The sequence below is a fragment of the Haematobia irritans genome, chromosome 3 (genome assembly GCF_050003625.1).
Source record: "Haematobia irritans isolate KBUSLIRL chromosome 3, ASM5000362v1, whole genome shotgun sequence".
NCBI lineage: Eukaryota > Metazoa > Arthropoda > Insecta > Diptera > Muscidae > Haematobia > Haematobia irritans.
This window is the reverse complement of record NC_134399.1, coordinates 108,455,951-108,473,628: the sequence shown is the minus strand read 5'-3', so window position 1 is coordinate 108,473,628 and position 17,678 is coordinate 108,455,951. Positions and strand designations below refer to the sequence as shown.

General features: G+C 35.5%; 1 protein-coding gene across 4 annotated transcripts in view; it reads left to right on the top strand.

The window, feature by feature from the left end:
- LOC142229180 (uncharacterized) overlaps nucleotides 1-17,678 on the top strand; it is a 279,190-nt gene that overhangs the window by 200,398 nt on the left and 61,114 nt on the right. For all 4 annotated transcript variants that reach the window (XM_075299717.1, XM_075299716.1, XM_075299715.1 and 1 more), the window contains exon 2: nucleotides 16,038-16,177. In XM_075299717.1, the coding sequence (XP_075155832.1) occupies nucleotides 16,038-16,177 (140 nt within the window). The remainder of the gene's footprint in view (nucleotides 1-16,037; nucleotides 16,178-17,678) is intronic.

Here is a 17,678-nt window from a genome sequence, read left to right as displayed (position 1 = left end):
TAAAGCTACGTCCTAAATATTGTAGGTGAGTTGGTGCTATTTTCCCAAAGTGGTGATTAATAAAAGAGATCCCAATGGTTTATACTGAAAGGCCCTTATGCGGTGCGCCTTCAGTTTGATGAACACATGCATATTAATGCGCAGCAGTCAATGTGAAAAATTCCTAACATTGTGCTCTGTGGCTCTTTCTTTTACAGCTTATGCATGTTTTTGTTTTTCATTTTACAGCATTACTTGTTATACATCGAGTATCACATATTTACATTTAATATACAAAATAACATTTCATATCCCATTCTCATTCGTCCCATTAACTATCCCCCAGTCCCCCATTCTTTTGTATTTCCATCGTTTGCTGGATTATTTTCGATTACTCACTAACGACATCATTCTGTTTTCACTCATTCCCCAATTATAAATATCACTCAAGAGTAGCGCTCGGGATTCCAAAGTTTACTCTCTTTCTTGTTTTGCTTCGATTCATCTGAGACGGAAGATTATAAGGGATTTGTACCATAGGGGTACGTTCCAACAATTGAATGTTAAGATTAATTTGGTTGACCGATGCTTTTGAGACTTTCGTATTGTGTGATATTTTTTTTTATATTGGTGTTGAATTAATCACTTGCCGTACACGGGGAGAAGAGGTCCGTAGATAAACTGATGCCAAATTTAAAAATTATTAGATTTTAGTGTAAGTCCAATATTTTTTGGTTTTCCACAAGTCCAATATAATTTTTATTTTCCCGCATAATTCTCAAATTTTTTATGAACTGAACGTGTATTTAAAATTCACTGAACATCCAGCGAAGTTTATTATAAACTAAGGAAAAAATTCCATACGATTTCTAAAAAATATGAGGAGTGAACTACTGCACGATTAAATGATTTTGATCTTGTGTCAACGATTTTTTCCTTTACTTTAAATTATTTTTTTTTTTATTTCATGACAACGTGTCAATTTTTTCCTTGTTTTAACGGCGCATTGTGAAAGGCTTAAAGAGTGGAATACGACCTATTTTAATTTTCGTATGAGGCAGCTCATTTTTTTTTTCTCCATAGAACAGTTTATCTTTGTGTTTTCTGTGCTGTAAGTCCTAATAGTACCTATTCATCGTTTCACTTGGTGGCTCACGCCAATGAGACCAGTTCTACGTACATTTTGGGTACAAATTTGAACATACGTCCCAGTTGAATGAAGGTACCTTCACTATAGTCCAATCTCACGTCCATGACAGAAGCCCTCCTCTGTGATACACAAACACACATATATTTTATTTCTGTTCAGCAATTCCTTATTCTTCTGCTCTCGATTGGATGTTGGTTTTACATATATTTTTGTTTGCGTCACCTAGATTCTTTTCAACGGATTTCTCAGTATCATATGCGTATCTCTGAGCTACGTTTATGCTTACACTTCTGAGCATAACTATAGGGTCACTTTACTAAATACGTACATATATTATAACGACACACGATAATAATATTATTGGGGGACATTACAAGAAGTCTCAATTGTGGACGTTGTGAATATTTTCTAATTTGTCCATATATATAATATTTTTTTTTGCATACCTAATACTGCATTTTGAATAGGGTGCTCTTAATGAGTGTCCCGATTTCTCAGTGGAGCTGAGTTCTTGAACTGTCAACTTTTCCTTATTATAATTTCGTTGACCCTTTACTGTCTCGGACGAAAATGTCATTGGAGAGGTACATACGGTTTTCGGATAGGCTTGTCGAATTCGAGGCTAGCCTCAGTGACAAGAAGAACCCCTTGACTTCTCGCTATGTTATCGAGACATATAAGGAGGAAGTCAAAGATATTTGGGCGGATATAAGATCCGCATATGATCAATGTCTTCAGGATTTGGGGCAAGAGGAAGATGAGAACGATGGGGACAAAAAGGATGAAGATGAAGCATCCGAAATAGAAACAGTCAAATCCAAGTTTAAGAGTGCATTTGCCACTTACTGTCGATGCTCTGAAAGATTAGGTTCACTGCTTAATGATATGTCCTTATCCAATTACTCGACTGTGCCCAATAAGGCTCAAGGTTTCACGCTGCCTCCATGCGAAATTCCGACTTTTCATGGGGATTACGCCTCCTGGCCTACCTTCCGGGACATGTTTAGGGCGGTCTGCATAGATAATCCGAGACTCAGCGCCGTCGAAAAGCTCTTCCATCTTAATCAGAGAACGAAAGGTGAGCCAAATGACATCGTTCGAAGACTTCCCTTAACGGATCAAAATTTTGCAGTGGCGTGGAGAAATCTTTGTTCTCGATACGAGAATAAACGTGTCCTAGTCAATGCTCAATTAAAGATCCTTTTTGGCCTTTCTCCCATACAGGCTGAATCGGGGGCATCGCTCAAACGCTTACAAAGGGATATCAATGCTTGCATTTCTATGTTGAAACTCTATGATATCGATGTTGATAGTTGGGGCCCTATTTTTGTTCACATATGCTCTGCTCGTCTACCAGATGTTACGCTCACATTGTGGGAACAAACGTTGGAAGACAAAACCGTTATTCCAGAATGGTCTTCCTTGGATTCTTTCCTCACGAATAGACATAGGACATTGGAGTCCGTGTCAGAAATCCGCACGAAAGGCCCCAGCACTTCTAACCCTAATTCTGGTGATAAAACGAATACCAAACCCAGGAATGTTAAGGCCTTTCAACATCAAGTTAATGCACCCAAATGTCGATTATGTCCCACTGAAGAACATTTCCTTCGCAAATGTCCGAAATTTTTGGCGATGAGCGTTAACCAAAGATTCTCCGAGGTCAAACGATCCAATCTTTGCCTCAACTGTTTTTCCAAAGTGCACACTTCGAAGAATTGTACTAGCAAGAACTGTTGCTTAAAATGTCACAAACGGCACAACACATTGCTTCATAGGGAACAATTGCCGGTGACTGCCGAAACTAATTTGAATACCACTTCCACTGCCGATTCCTCTCTACGCCAATTTCCGTCTACTTCGTCCAATTTACAGTCCACGGGCATGGGAGGTGGTGTAATCCAAACTTGTTTTGCAAGTCATTCGAGAGGCGTCCTTTTGGGGACTGCTCTCGTCAAAATCAATCATAGTGGTTTAGAATACGTCGCGAGGGCATTGATCGATTCCGGCTCCCAAGGTACCTTTATCTCGGAGCGATTATTCAATACTCTCAGATTACCCTTTCAGCGAACGAGTGCAACCATTTCGGGTTTAAATGATTCTGTCTCAGCTGCCGTTCATAAAGAATGCAGCTTCAGGCTAAGCTCTATGGTGAGGGACGACTTTGAGATTTCTACTTCCGCGTTAGTTGTGCCGCATCTATCGGGAAGTCTTCCATCTGTTACATTTGACCCTAATGCCCTTCTAAATATGCCACGAATTACTTTGGCTGATCCTCGTTTCTACGACAGTTCAAGAATCGACCTTCTCATTGGAGGTGATTTACTTCCGGTCATAATGCTGTCCGGGGTTAGACAGCAAATATGTGGATCTTTACTTGCGCAAGAAACAGTCTTTGGGTGGATCTTAACTGGTCCAATCCCTTTTGAGTCCAAGACGTCAATACCTAAAGTCGTGTCCTACTACTGTGAAATCTCATTGGATAAAGAGATTTCACGATTTTGGGAGGTGGAAGATCTTCCACAGAAGACGTTCTTCTCCCAAGCTGATAAAATTTGTGAGAATTTATACGCTTCTACGACTACGAGAAATAAGGATGGTCGATATGTTGTATCTCTTCCTTTCAAGGAGGAATTTTTGCAGGATATGAATTTAGGCCAATCTAGGAATATAGCCATGGCGCAATTCATTCGGAACGAAGCTCGTCTCTTGAGGGACCCGAGTTTTAAATCCGAATATGACGATGTCCTTGAGGAATATAGACTTTTACACCATATGTCCGAAGTACCTTGTCCAAATGGGTTGAACAACCCAGTTCATTACTATCTACCCCATCATGCCGTTGTGCGACCTGAAAGCACGACGACTAAAGTTAGGGTTGTTTTTAATGCTTCTTCACCCTCCTCCGATGGTAGAAGCCTCAACGACATTTTATACACAGGTCCTGTACTCCAAAAGGATCTTGTAGTTCTGATACTTAGGTGGCGATTTTTTTTTTTTTTTTTTTTTGGTCCTTCGAACCGGATTGGATAAAGAGATTTCACGATTTTGGGAGGTGGAAGATCTTCCACAGAAGACGTTCTTCTCCCAAGCTGATAAAATTTGTGAGAATTTATACGCTTCTACGACTACGAGAAATAAGGATGGTCGATATGTTGTATCTCTTCCTTTCAAGGAGGAATTTTTGCAGGATATGAATTTAGGCCAATCTAGGAATATAGCCATGGCGCAATTCATTCGGAACGAAGCTCGTCTCTTGAGGGACCCGAGTTTTAAATCCGAATATGACGATGTCCTTGAGGAATATAGACTTTTACACCATATGTCCGAAGTACCTTGTCCAAATGGGTTGAACAACCCAGTTCATTACTATCTACCCCATCATGCCGTTGTGCGACCTGAAAGCACGACGACTAAAGTTAGGGTTGTTTTTAATGCTTCTTCACCCTCCTCCGATGGTAGAAGCCTCAACGACATTTTATACACAGGTCCTGTACTCCAAAAGGATCTTGTAGTTCTGATACTTAGGTGGCGATTTTTTCGATACGTCTTCAATGGAGACATAACGAAAATGTATCGCCAGATACTGGTAAAACCCGAGCACAGAACATTTCAAAGAATCCTACATCGTCGTGATCCTAAAGGGAAAATTATTGATTACCAGCTCGATACGGTGACATTTGGGGTCAATTGCGCACCATATCTGGCTATACGGACCATCATGCAATTGGCTGATGATGTCCAAAGTTGCTATCCATTAGCGTCAGATATACTCAGAAACTCCATGTATGTAGATGACGCTTTAGCCGGTGGCCATTCTATTGCAACTGCGGTTGAATGCAGGAATCAACTCATTGAGGCATTACAATCTGCTGGATTTTCAATGAAAAAGTGGACGTCAAATTCCAAAAGAATCCTTTCTGATCTTCCGAAAGATCAGCTTTTGAATGAAGATTTTTTGGAATTTGATGATCGCAGCACCGCTAAGACGCTTGGGGTTCGTTGGAATGCCTCGTCCGATTTATTCTACTTTTCAGTCTCTCCTATCTCCGACGACGGTCTTTATACGAAGAGAAGGGTTCTTTCTCATATAGCCAAATTGTTCGATCCAGCGGGATGGCTTGCGCCCACAATTGTTATTGCCAAGATTATTATGCAGTCCATTTGGGCTGAAGGTACGAAATGGGACGAAAATATATCACCTCAGTCCCTATGTAATTGGAGAAAATTCCTAGAGGCATATTCATCTATTAATTCTATAGCAGTGCCGAGGTGGTTAGACTACTCTCCAGGCTGCGAAGTCCAATTCCACGGATTTAGTGATGCCTCCGAGAAGGCTTATGCAGCAGCCCTTTATGTTAGAATAAAAGGGAAGACATCTACTTCCGTCCATCTGATTTGCTGCAAGACTAAAGTGGCCCCTTTAAAACCCTTTCAATACCTAGACTTGAGCTCTGCGGTGCAACTTTACTTACTGAAATGATCGACCATATCATTCCACAATTACGGATTCATTATTACACAATTTTTTGTTGGACAGATTCCACTATTGTGCTATCGTGGTTGGCCAAACCTCCTTGTTTCTGGTCCACATTTGTAGCGAACCGAGTTTCTAAGATTACGCAGGTTGTTAATCCGTCAAATTGGTTCCACGTGAGGTCCGAAAATAATCCCGCGGACTTGGCTAGCCGTGGAGTGTATCCGAATGACCTTCACAATAATCAGTTGTGGTGGCATGGACCACCATGGCTTGCCAATCCTGAATACACCTGGCCTAGACTCGACGATATGACTCATGAGTCTATTGACCTCGAAAGGAAGTATATAAAGGTTCATTTCTCCTATTATTCAGATTTTGAGGACGTCCTAGATCGATTTTCCTCCTTCCCAAAATCAGTTCGAGTAGTTGCGTACATGTATCGGTTCTTTTATAATACTCATCCAAAGTATCGATCGAATTTCACTAAACAATCCAGCAATATATCCTCGGCTGAAATTTTACAGGTGCAAAAGAATATCCTAATAATGACGCAGAAGGCTTACTTTCCGAATGAATATTTAGCACTTTCCGCAAAGAAGGGGATATCATCTTCCAGTCCCATTCTAAGTCTGAATCCATTTATTGATGAAGAAGGGATTATGAGAGTTTGCGGGAGGCTCGCATCATCCCCGGCGCTCTCCTACAACGAGAGACATCCGTCTATCCTTCCGTATAATTGCCAGCTATCTCGTCTGCTTGTTAGGTTTACGCATGAAATCTCTATTCACGGCGGAAATCAACTTGTCCATAGGCTACTTCGTTTACAATTTTGGATTATAAAAGTTAAGAATTTGATAAAGACGACGATAAATAAATGCAAGGCTTGTATTCTGTATAAGCAAAGATGCCAGAGACAAATGATGTCAGCCTTACCTCCAGAGAGGTCCGAACTTTCTAGACCTTTTACTCATACCGGTTTAGACTTCACTGGACCTTTTGACCTTAAGAATTTTTCTGGGCGCGGGTGTCGTGTTACGAAAGGTTACGTGTGCGTATTCATCTGCTTCGCAACGAAGGCTATTCACCTTGAGGCTACCACAGATCTATCCACTAACACTTTTCTGGCAGCTTTCAGCCGATTTGTGTCAAGACGAGGTTGTCCACTCCACCTCCACTCTGACAATGGCACCAACTTTGTTGGTGCTTCCAAAATCCTTGCAAGGGAATTCCTCCTCGCGTCCCAACAGGCCATTGAAACGAACTATGGTGTTCATAATATTACATGGCACTTTATCCCGCCTGGAGCTCCACACATGGGAGGGCTCTGGGAAGCTGGGGTAAAGAGTTTTAAATCGCACTTCCGAAAGGTTGCAGGGAATACAAAACATACCTTTGAGGAATTTCAAACTTTGCTTTCAAAGATTGAGTCATGTTTAAATTCCCGTCCGTTGTGTCCCATATCCCAAGATCCATCGGATCTGTCGGCATTAACTCCGGGCCATTTCCTTATAGGTACTCCAATATTGGCCCCTATCGATCCAAAAATTGAGGATTCACCCATACATCTTGTAAATCGGTGGCAAAAATTAAAAATTATCCATCAACATTTCTGTATTCGGTGGAAAGACGAATACTTGAAAGAATTGCATAAACGCCACAAATGGAAAAGCCCTACTGAGAGCATAAAGGAAGGCACAATGGTCGTTGTAAAGGACGAAAATTTACCTCCTAATTGTTGGCGAATGGGACGAGTTTCTAAAGTTCATCCAGGTTCTGATGGTCGAGTACGCGTGGTTGATGTCACCACAGCAAAGGGACCTATAACTAGGCCGATTACAAAATTGGTTGTACTTCCTACTGAATCCCTATCCTAAATCCTATGTTGTACGAACAAATAGAATTTCCTCTTATTAATATTAAATTTAATGAAAAGTACAATCCCTCTTAGATTAACATGCGTGACAACACCGCAAAGGACCAACATAAAAATCGGCAAGCCAAATATGTCTGCAGGCTATGTAGACAAACCCATCCACTCCGGAAATGTAAGCGGTTTCTAGAACTGAATTCGGTAAAACGCCAGCAACTAGTGAGGAAGTACGGCTATTGTCGCAACTGTCTTGCCCACTCACACTCACAGGGCACATGTTTCACCACCACCGGTTGTAAATACTGCCAACTGCAACATCATAGTCTGCTTCATGTTCATCGCAGAATCCAAGAATCGGGTGCAGAATCCAATAGGCCAAAATCCTCACAAAGGGGAAAAAGCAGAATCCGCAAATCCCACTCACAAAGTCCAAATCCAAGTCCAAAGCCACAGCCCAGTTCAAAGCCAGCTCCTAATTCCTACAAGTCCAAAATGCATCCGTCGGATATAAAAAAAGCCTCTTCCAGCGCTACTTTATCGTCCATTCTGAGGCAGAACACTATCCTACTCCTCCCGACTGTAGTTGTCAAAATCGAAGGTAGCAAAGGAATGTGTAAAGTCCGGGGTCTTTTAGATTCAAGCTCAAGGCATAACTACATATCATCAAAAACGGTCAATAATCTACGCCTCGCTACATTCACTTTAAATGGGGAATCTATATGCCTAACCACATTGATCTCGGTGCATGATACAGAAATAAAAATTAATGCTACACTATGCGTGAAAAATAAAATCACACTGCAAACTCCAAGCTCATCACTGTCATCATCTATCCAACGTAAGTTTTCTAATATCTTACTAGCCGATGAAAAATTCTTCGAATCTGCAAATGTTGACCTGATTTTGGGTACAGATATATATTCTAGAATAATAAAAGAAGGTATCTTGAGTTACTCCGGTTTACCTACAGCCCAAAATACCTTATATGGGTGGGTAATCTACGGTAACTGTTCCATCTGAGCACACCTTAACATGCACTTTAATACTTACCCCTCACTATAAACACTCATAACTAGGACATAAATTACAGAGTAAACCACCTTGTTACAATTTATATCTATATATATATATCCATCTAAAGATAATATAGTACAATTAAGGCTGAATTTCTTTTCTTGAATTATCTATTACCTAAATTTCCTTACTTTAAATATGTTAAGAAAATGAATTAAATTTTATCAGAAAACGAATTTTGATGTGAAAAAAAAAACACTAAAACTCTTTGCAGGGTCACTGCAAGGGGGGCGGAAAATGTTCACGTTAAAAGTGAACGTGATACCCTAAAAAATATTTAAATTGAAATCCCTACAATAATAAGAAAAAATCCCATAGAATTGTTTTGTTATCGATTGGATACGTACATATGCCATTACACTAAATGTCATGAGTTTTCGCCGTAAATCACATCAGAATTACGATTTCCGCTTAGGTTTAGAAACTCTCTGGGTATTTCCATTAATACCTTTCTACTGGTAAGACTTGATCTCGCTGAATAAATCCAAAATTGTAACACCAATCCTAATTCACCTGATTCTCCTTCTTTCATTTTTGGCCATATGGTCATTGGGATCATATTCTCATTGTTTTCTTGGAGAAACATCAAAACCATCAGTCCATCAAAACTCTTTCCGTGTGCTCTACATTCTCCACCGGTAAATCTCCCTTTTTCAATCTGGTTGCAGTCTGAGACGCAAACAGGCAGTTTAAAAATCCAAATTATAACGGATACTTCAAAGTAAAAAATGTTTTCTTAATTCCCAAAAAAAAACTTTAAACCAAAGACGCTATATCCTCAAAATAGGTCTTAGCGTTTTTATCTTAAATCTAAAGCCTTTTTTATCTTAAATCCAAAGTTTCAATATTTCAGTTGATTTAAGGACAATTTCTTTAAATCTAAAATGTGTTTCTTGACTTTAAGGAAAATTAGCCTTAGTTGAAAGACATGGGACTTTAACGGAGGTACGCAAATTTACAAAATTTGTGTCCCAAATTCAATGAAAAAAAAAAAATTTTTTGAAGCAAAGATTATAAACTTTATTTTAATTAAAATTTCATTATTTTAAAGAAATTTGTCCTTAATATTTTGTAAATTTCGTATTCTAAAATTTAGATTGCGTATTCTTTAATATCACAAACATATTTTTTTCAGACTAAGGTCTTATATTCGACCGGGCAGAATCTTAAATACCCACTACCACCAAATAAATATATAAATTTTTCCTTTAAAAACTTTTCATCGTAGCGAATTACTTGGAAATATAAAGAAATTCAGGTGGATTTGATAATATATACTCTTTCAAGCAGATCGATTCAAATGGTACTCTTCCCAAAGTTAAATTTAAAGTGTCTACTTGTAGTCTGCATCAGATTCTGGATTTACACGCAAAAAAATAATTCTTTCCTCCCAAACGAAATTTTAGACAAACAAAGTTCGTTTCTCATTTGTTTTCGCTGTAAGGAAGTGTATTTGGAAGAAAAGTATATACTTTTTGTGATAAACGTTTATTCTTTTCCAGGATGTAAAAACAATTTCATAAAGACTAACTCAAAAAAAATTTTTTCTGGCTAATTGCATTTTCCCTCACATCTTTCTCACTTCCACGAAGATTTTTAGTTCTTAGCACCTTTTTCTGTAATACAAACAATGTAGAAGAAATTATACGATTTTATAAATTTTTAAAATTTTTTACCTTTCGCCTGGACGGAGAATCGAACCGCGGACCATGCACTTTGTAAGCCAACACACTAACCACTGAGCTATGTACCTGTTATGGCCATCAAGAGATAAATATCCATATAAGTTATATTTATATAGCATAGCTTGCGGCGCCCACGAACCTAATAAACAAAGTTTATTTAACAGAAACAAACATTTAGTTTGGCACCGTGGAGCAGTGGTTGCTACGTCTGACTCTCATGCCAAGGGTCGTGGGTTCGATCCCTGCTTCGACCAAAGTTTTTTTTTTTTTTTTTTTTACATACATTCTATATATATTCGGAAGATTCCGAAAAAAATGTTCAACATTACATTGTACTATATTAAATTTTGAACTGTAAAATGTGTGTTATTAAAGACCAAAAGTCAGAAAAGAAGAGTGTTTGATATAAACGAAATGGACTCTGTTGTTGTTTCAAAAATAACTTTTTTTATTGAAAAAATAAAAACTTTGTAACAAACGAATTTTTTTGGTGATAAAAGTTTAAAATTTTCGAAGCAATTCAAAAAACTCTAACAAAAGAAAAACGTTTTCGGTACACGTTTTCCAAACGTTTTTTTTCTTTGCGTGTATAAAAAACGGTTTTGTTTACGATTTAGGGGACATTTAAACATCTCGTGCGTGCAAGCAAATACCATGAAGACGATTTTCTAGTGTAGTCCACTTCTGACCTTGCGCCTTCTATCACCACAAGAAGTAAAATCTGGGGTCGCTGTATATGAGGATTATATCAACTCGACTTAAAATACGTCAAGATTTATAATTTGAACCAAATCGGATAAAAATTGCGTTATCCCAGAAGCCCAAGAAATTAAATTGGGAGAACGATCAATATGGGGGCTATACCAAAACATGCACCCGTACTCACCATATTTATGCTATTATTGACCTGCAGTACCTCTAGATTTCCAATTTCGCTTTATATGGGGGCTATATCAAAACATCTTCGAACTTGATTTGCTTGTAGACAAAAAATGAATATATACCAAATTTCAGGACGATTGCTTCATTATTGAATGATGTGGCGTGATTACAATGGACAGACGGGTATGGTTATATCGTCATATAATTTCTCCTTGATCAGGAATATATACATATACTTTATATAGTCGTAAATGCATATTTGGATGTGTTACAAACGGTATGACAAACTTCCCAGCCAAGAAAGAGGATACAAAAAAGTAGGTTGGATCCCCAATTTGCGATCCGGAAGTAGGTTAAGTTAGATATAGTGGCAGCTCGATATTTCACCCTCACTTAGACTATTCAGTCCATAGTGATGAACTTCTCTCTTCTCACTGAGTGCTGTCCGATTCTATGTTAAGCTCAATAACAAGGGACCTTCTTTTTATAGCCGAGTCCGAACAGCGTTCCACATTGCAGTGAAACCAATTAGAGAAGCTTTGAGACACTCAGAAATGTCACTAGCATTACTGAGGTGGAATAATCCACCGTTGAAAACTTTGGTCGAAACTGGGTTTAACCCACGACCCTGTGTATGCAAGGCGGGCATGCTAGCCATTACACCACGGTGGCTTCCAAGTAGTGCATGCTTGGATCATCTCCAATGAATTTTACATGGGCTTGTCATAAGACGGATGTACTACACTTTTGGATCCTTTGCATTGCTTTAGAAGTTGTGCCTTGGAAATTCATTTGAGTGAAGAAATAAAAAAAAAACAACAACACAAACTTTTTTTCACCATTTTCACTTTTCACTTTATCAATATTTAAACCTTTCACCACTACTATGGTACAGGGTATAATAAGTTTGTGCATTTGTATGTAACGCTAAGAAGGACCGGTCTTAGACCCATCTTTCAGTATACCGATCGTCTTAGAATTAAATTCTGAGTCGATTTAGCGATGTCCGTCTGTCTGTCTGTTCATGTATTTTTGTGTGCAAAGTACAGCTCACAGCTTATGTCCGATCATCCTCAAATTTGGCACAGGGTCTTTTTTCGGTTGAAAGACGATCCCTATTGATTTTGAAAATCGGTTCAGAATTATATATACACCCTCACAAAAAATCGCTTCTGTAACATATACTCCCAAACATATTTTGCTTCAAGCATATACATTTTTGGGTATTGCCCAAACATATATATGTTTGATCTCTACCAATATATAATATGTTTGAAAGCATATTGGTCTAAACAATACATGTTTGGGTAGTCTAAGTTCCAAACATTTTGTATTTTTGCATCCAAATTTAATAATGTTTTCTTCCAAAAAAAATATGTTATTATGTGACCATATAATATGTTTGGAAGAATTTTGCACCCAAAAATATTATATGCTTAAAAAAAAATTCTCCCAAACAATATTGTGCTCAAAATTTTATTTATTTATTTATATATTTACAATCATAATGAATTATGAAAATAAACAGGTAATATAGGTGCTAACAACATAGGTTTTCGACCTGAATGCTCAAAATTTTGTTTCTGCCCAATTGTATATTCCCCGACATCTTTTTCACTTCCACGAGATTTTTTAGTTCTTAGCACCTTTTTTTGTAATACAAACATTGTAGAAGAAATTATTCAATTTTATGATTTTTTTTTATTTTAATTTTACCTTTTGCCGGACGGGGATTCGAACAGCGGACCACACAGTTTGTAAGGATCAAAGAAGTAGCTGATCAATTGCCCAAGGAAAAATAAAATGTTAATTTTGTAATAACAAGCAACAACCACCAACTTAATTCAATATCGCTCCCTGTTAAATAGCGCTCCAAGCTACTAAACACATATATGTTTATAGGCTATTTCTAAATTAATATATGTTTGCATCCAAGCATATTATATTTACAAACATTTTATGTCCCAAAATTAATATGTTCTAACGTATTAACATATATGTCCCAAACATGTTATGCTAGTTTATGAACATTATATGCTTGCACTCAAAAATATTGTGTTTAAAAATTTGTGTTCCAAACATATAATGTTTATAGCCAAACATATGAAAAACAGCCTTTTTCATCCGTGTAGCTGCCATATATATTTATAACCGATGTGGTAATAAATGACGTAGTTATCAACCGATCTGCTTCTAATTTCGTATAATCGAATGTTTTGTGAGTCTCGTAAATTTTGCAGAATATCAGTCAAATCGGTTCAGATTTAGATATAGCTCCCATATATAGCTTTCGCACGATATACACTCCTTTAGCCCCAGAGGCCAAAGGTTTACTCCGAGTTACGTGAAATTTTGCACAGGGAGTAAGGTTAACTTTATAAATATGCATAATATTTATGAAATCGGTTCAGATTTAGATATAGCTCCCATATATATCTGTCGTTCGATTTATAGTCATATGACCACTGTAGGTCAAAATTTCACTCCGATTTACTTAAAATTGTACACAGGGAATGGAATCAACATTTTTACTATGCATGCCAAATTTAGTTAAAATCGGTTCAGATTTAGATATAGCTGCCATATATATCTTTCGTCCTATACGCACTTATATGACCCCAGAAGTCAAAATTTCACTCTGATTTACTTGAAGTTTTGCACAGAGAGTAGAACTAACATTCTTGCCAAATTTGGTCAAAATCGGTTCAGATTTAGATATAACTCCCATATATATCTTCCGCCCGACTTACATTCATATGACCACACACAAATTTTTTTTTTCTGATTCAATCACCAAATTAATTGATCCAATTAATTTTTTAATTGAAATGTCTTCAATCACGAAAATGATAGTATCAATCACAGTTTTAATTGGGCATAGAAAAAATTCTTGATTAAAAAATTAATTGATTTTTTTCAGCAAATTTCAATTAATTTTTTAATTGATTCAATTAAAAATTTAATTGATGTTGATTGCAAAACTCAATTAATTTATTAATTAAAAAAGGTAACTATTTTTAATTACTTTCTGAATTGGCTTAGAGTTTTTATTTGGATTAACAAATGATTGTTTGAAATACATTTTTAATTAAAAATTTAAAACAAATCAGCACTTTTTTTAACTGAATTAGTCTTCCGAATTAGATTAAAAAGTTAATTGTATCAATTAATTTTTTAATTACAAATTTTAAAATTTTCAATCATCGACTTAATTAACTTAATGTTTCTATAATGATTAAAAAGTTTATTGTATCAATTAATTTATTAATTAAAAAATTTTTCAACTTCAATTAACTTTTTAATTGGAAATATTTTGGTGATATTTTTTCTGTGCATGGAGACCAAAGTTTCATTTCGAAAATTTTGAAGTTTTGCACTGAGAGTGTAATTTAAATGTGTGCCAAATTTTATCAATATTTGTACATGGGAATATAAACCTTTATATAGCTCCCAAAAAATTTGAAAATGTTAAGATGGTATCAAAAATTTTGGTATATATAGTGGTGAAGGGTATAATATAGTCGGCCCCGCCCGACTTTCGACTTTCCTTACTTGTTTTTGTTATAAATTTATTTTCTTATTATTTTATTTTTACAATTTGAAACACTTTTTTGCTTTCATCGGGCTTGAATCTGAGTTTGTTGGCATCACAATAGAACGACTTAGCACACTAAGCCACAAACGCCATTGAACAAGATGCATCAAATCAAATGTTTTTGATATGATCGTAATATAACACCAAGGGATAACATTCTAATTACTTTCTGAGACTTTATTTATTGTTATGAATGAAAACATACGCTGGTTCAAATCTCAGCTGCGATGATTTTTTATCAAATATTTTTCCCAATTACGTACTTAAGACTAGTCCAAAAGGACCGCATCGGAAGTCCTTTGGGGCATAACGGATGCCCTCTAAAAGAAATGTTTGTAGAACAACTTCCAATTTTTATTGCTGGGTTGGGTATAAAAATACTATCACACTCAAAGTACAACATGAATTATTATTATTATTATCCTTAGTATTATATAAAATCTTCAAGCCAACAAAAATAACGATAAATCGTATAAAGGAATAGTGCCAGCTAACATTGAAATGCCATGCAACGTACACACAAAAATTTTTTTTTCTGATTCAATCACGAAATTAATTGATCCAATTAATTTTTAATTGAAATGTCTTCAATCACAGAAATGATAGTAACAATTAAAAAATTAATTGAAGGTCAATTAAAAAGTTAATTGATCCAATTAAAAAATTAATTGATACTATTATTTTTGTGATTGAGTTTTGTTTCAATTAAAAAATTTGTTGAATCAATTAAATTTTTAATTGAATATTTTTTAAAACTCAATTAAAATTTTAATTGGAAAAATTTTCGTGAAATTTTTTTTGTGTGTAGGGTTAATTTCCCTGGGATCTCGACAAATGATTGTATTCGAAATAATGTGGAAAACCACATTTGTATTAGCAAATGATCTCGGGTAAACAATTCAATTAAATTAAATCAAGTCACATTAATATATTATTTAGTAAAACTAAATTAAATTGAATTAAAAACTACACTAAATTTAAGGTATTTTTTTAAATTAAATCAAAGGTAAATTAATTTAAAATAAATTGATAATTTATAATTTAGATAATTTAATTTAAATAAAATTATAATTTAATGTTCTCCACTCTTACATTGCTCATTTATTTACTTTTCAATTAACTACTGATTGACATTGATTTCTATTTCAATTTCAATGTTTTGTTTTTATATCCTCTAAAAGAATAATTGGTATATGTCTGAGAGTGTATATAATAGCCGACCATCTAACATAGAATGGGCGGAGTTTATTCGTATAATGATACGCCATGGATAACCCCATATTAACTTGTCTTTCGTTTTATTTTTCCTTTCTATCTTTCAGTGCTAACTGTATTGACATCAACTATCAAATACAACGAATACGTGACCGACAAAGGTGAAAATATTTCAATACCATGTATTGCCGATGGTAACATAATGTGGGTCAAAGAGAATGGCAGCAACAACAACACAATAATACAGGTACACAAATATTGAAATAAAATATTCATGCTAATATTTATGCTTATTCGTTTTTTCATAAATGTTGACTTATTGTAGTGACATATGCGTTTTATACAATGGCATACAAGGGAATAAAAGCTTTTAGCCATGAAGTTCTGGAAGGGGAAACTTTGGATTTAATTGGAGTTAGGAGTTAATTAGTCCTGACCAAGAATCTATATTGAACAGACAAAATGAAAACAAATCAGCCCTTCCAAACGCAGTTGCCACGGCTTTGACAAATTTTTCTAAAGAAATAAAATGTTGACAATATTTTCTATAGAAATAAAATTTTGACAAAATTGTCTATAGGAATAAAATTATGACAAAATTTTCTATATAACTAAAATTCGACAAAATTTTCTATAGAAATAAAATTTGATAAAATTTTCTATAGAAAAAAAATTTTGATACAATTTTCTACAGAAAAAAAAATCGGTAAAATTATCTATAAAAATAAAATTTTGGTAAAATTTTCTAAAGAAAAAAAAAATGTTCTACAACGACAAAATTAGGCAAACTTTTCTTAGAAATAAAATTTTGACAAAATTTACTACGGAAATCAAATTTTCTGTGCGAATAAAATTTTTATAAATTTTTCTATAGAAATAAAATTTTGACAAAATTTTCTATAGAAATAAAATGTTGACAAAAAAATAAAATGTTGACAAAAAAAAATAAGTAAAGTCTAAAGTCGGGCGGAGCCGACTATATTATCCCCTCACCAATATGTAGACAAACATGTGTGTTACCATCTCAACTACTTAAAATTTGCTGGGAGCTATATAAAAGTTTGCATTTCCAGATACAAATACTTTTAATGGAAACAATTTTTTGTACTTCTACAAAAACTCTAGAATTAAAATTTAAATCGGCTAACGCCCTGCACCCTCAAAAAAAAATCGCTTCTTTAACATATGTTCCAAACATATTTTGCAGGAAGCACATATATTATTGGATACTGCCGAAATATTAATATGTTTGTTTTATGTGAACATATTATATGTTTGGAAGCATTTTGAGCCCAAAAATAGTATATGCTTGGAAGAATTTTTCACAAAGACGATTGTGCTCATTCCCTAGCATACTCGTAATTTTCACTTCCACGAAATTTTTTAGTTCTTGTCACCTTTTTCTGTAATACAAATAATGTTGAAGAAATTATTCACTTTTATAAATTTTTTAAATTTTACCTTTCGCCTGCACGGAGAATCGAACCGAGGACCATACAGTTTGTAAGCCAACACACTATCCACTGGGCTATGTAGCTGTTATAGTCACCAGTAAATAATTATCGTTATAAGTTACATTTATATAGCATAGTTTGCAGCGCCCACGAGCCTATGCAAACATAACAATATTTAACAGAAACATACATTTGTTTGCCACGTGGAGCAGTGGTTAGCATGTCTGCCTTGCATGCAAAGGGTTGTGGGTTCAATTCCTGCTCCGACCGAACACTTTTCTTTATACCCACCAC